The sequence below is a fragment of the Echinops telfairi genome, unplaced genomic scaffold, assembly GCF_000313985.2.
Source record: "Echinops telfairi isolate 266 unplaced genomic scaffold, ASM31398v2 ScPeMD7_3;HRSCAF=10, whole genome shotgun sequence".
Lineage (NCBI taxonomy): Eukaryota > Metazoa > Chordata > Mammalia > Afrosoricida > Tenrecidae > Echinops > Echinops telfairi.
The window spans coordinates 44,422,408-44,425,036 of record NW_022103899.1 but is presented as its reverse complement, the minus strand read 5'-3'; the positions used below and the strand labels follow the sequence as shown (position 1 = coordinate 44,425,036).

General features: G+C 56.1%; 1 protein-coding gene across 1 annotated transcript in view; it reads right to left on the bottom strand.

The window, feature by feature from the left end:
• RUFY4 (RUN and FYVE domain containing 4) overlaps positions 1 to 434 on the bottom strand; it is a 113,709-nt gene extending 113,275 nt beyond the window's left edge. The window contains exons 1-2 of the mRNA XM_013004349.1: positions 371 to 434; positions 158 to 264 (exon numbers count right to left, since the gene is read on the bottom strand). Coding sequence (XP_012859803.1) covers positions 158 to 264; positions 371 to 434 — 171 coding nt within the window. The remainder of the gene's footprint in view (positions 1 to 157; positions 265 to 370) is intronic.
• Between the last annotated feature and the right edge of the window lie 2,195 nt (positions 435 to 2,629).

Genomic DNA, 2,629 nt, shown 5'->3' with positions numbered 1-2,629 from the left:
CCAGCCTTGTCCAACTTCACCCCCCAGGCCTAAACGACAGCCCCCAGAATGGGGTTAGACCTCAGGAGGGACCTGCTGACTCCCAGGAGAGGAGACCCAGGGGGTAACGAAGGCAGGAGGGGCAGGTCTGCCCTGGTCCTCTCTCCTGGGGCCCCACCTGCAGCAGCAGCTCCAGGCAGCCGCAGAGTCTGTGCAGCTCCGCACTGGCGTCTGTCACCGGCTGCTGCCTGTCCCCATAGCCCTGGAGGATGGCCGAGACGGCGGCTGTAGGGAGGACAGGAGGCAGCAGACCTCAACTGAGGGTTGAGATCTCTGAGGGTCCCTCCCTTCTCCCAGCTCAGCTCCAGAAAAATCCCTTAGTCACGCTCACCTTTCAGGTCCCTGGTCACAGCTTCCTCTTTTGCCTGGGGCACTTGGAAATGGAGTGACGTCATGTGACCTGGCTGTCCTGGTCCTCTGTGCTTCCCTGCCTCCTCTCTCCTCAAGACAAGGGAGGAGTCAAAATCCTAGACAGGGAAAGGGACTAATCTAGTACCACACAGCGAGTTGACTAGTGGGTGGGAAGAGCCAGCTCTTTGTGGCTGGTGAGCGTGTGAAGCTGATGGTGCAGCCACCATGTAGGAGATTCTGGGCACCAGGCACCATGCTAAGTGCTGTGTATAATTTATTTCTTCAGCCCCCACAATAACCTGGTAAGGTTTTTAAGTCCATTTCCTAGAAGGTGAAACTGGGGTATAGACTGAGGGTAAGTCCTCTCCCAAGGTCACAAAGGTTTAAACGGTGGAAGCGGAATCGGAACACTGCCTGCCTGCCTGTGTTCCAGACTGCAGCTTGATGTGTGTAGCCCTGTGGGTGTTTGTGCCTCGTGACAGCCAGGCGGAGGGAACTGTCACTCCTTCCCTATGGGCAGTCCGCAGCCTCATCAGACCAGTCATCACCCTGAGACCCACTCATCCTTTCCCGAGCTCTGGTGGAGGGGGAAACGGGGGTGTTTCGAGTAGGCAGGAGAAAGCAGGGCAAGGCCCCAGTGCTGGGACTGGGCCAGAATGCAGGGGGAGCAGGGGCCAGGACACTTGGCTTCAGTCCTGTCCCTTTCTCCCAGGGGAGCCTCAGCCTGGTTCCGGGGTGCAGAGGGGACACTGTGGCCCCTGTGGGCTCATTCTGAGACTTGGAGCCAAGGCCAGGCATGGCTGGAGTCGCAGATCTCCTGCCTCCCAGGCTGCAGTGGTTGGGCTAGCAGTAAAGACACAGTGGCTCAGTGAACAGAAGGGGAGAAGCCCAGGCCAGGGAAGGAGGGAGGGGTAAGGGTGGGGTTTAGGGAGCCCTGGGCTGGGAGTCAAGGGACCTGGGTCTCCTAGTCATGCATGTGGTCGTTTGCCTTCTCTGGGCCTCTGTTTCCCCACATGTAGACCAGGGGTTGGACTGAGGGTCTCTGCAGGCCCCTTCCTTTATGAAATCCACCCATAGCTAGAGAGTGTACTTCCTCTCTGCTGAACCCTGTGCCCCTGGCCCTCTTCCACTCCCTCCCCCTTCTGCCACCACCCCTGTTCCCCAGACATCACCCCCTGTCCCCACTCATCACCCCTTTTCCTCCAACATCATCCCCGTTTCCCCAGCCACCCTGAACCCAGGGTTTTCAAAGGAGTCTGACTACTGACCTGGGGAGGCAGAGAGAGCAGGGCTCTGAGGTTGGTGACTCTGGGTCCTGCCCGGTCCTCCCCAGAGTTTGCTGCCTGGGATGTGACTCAGGCCCTGGCCAGCCAGCAGCCTGGAAGGGGTCCCTAAGCTTAGCGGGGGTGGGGGGTGGGGACTGAGAAAAGAGCCTGTTGGGAGAACTGACAGGGGCAGGGTCAAGGGCAGGGGTGGAGCCAGTGAGGAGGATGGTTCCCCTTGGCCCCTGGGCTGTGCTCAGATCTTGCTCATATCTGGTGGTAGCAGTTAGTTAGTTAGCTAGCTACAGTGTTACCTAGGTAATTATATATGTAGTTACCCTAGTTAACTAGCTTGTCACCTAGTCACCAATTTGTTAATGATTATCAGTCAGTTGACTAGTTAACTACTAGACAAAATAAACAGCTGATTGGACAACTAGTTAAAAGGTCAATCAATGAAGGAATGAGCTAACTAGATAAATACTAGCTAACGGTAGTTACTAGTTAACTAGTCATTCAGCCAGACAATAAGTTACTTAAGCAAATGGTCTAGTTAGATAATAAATTCTCTGACTAGCTGGTTGGTTAGGTAGATTGGTAGCTACTTGGTTGACTAGTTAATTGGCTGGTCAATTCATTAACTGATTAGCGACTAGGTAGCTAGTTACAAGCTTAGGCACCTAATTGTTCATTACCTAGTAAGTGGGTCTTTTAGGTCAACTCTGGACGCCTTCCAACTGCCAGCCTACCAGCTAGGAGTCCCTCCTCACTGCGCTGGCCTCCCAGAGACTCAGGCAGCTGCAGCAGCTGCTGGTCCAGCTCGGTCACCGGCACGGGCCATGTCGTTCTTTTATTCGCCACCAGATGGCACGCGGTTGCCGCGGGGCTGCCCGCCGGACACTGACTCCGCTGTGCGGGTCCGCTCTGGGTCCCTTAGTTGGAGTGTGGGGCAGGTGGGAGAGCAGGGGGTCCCAGCA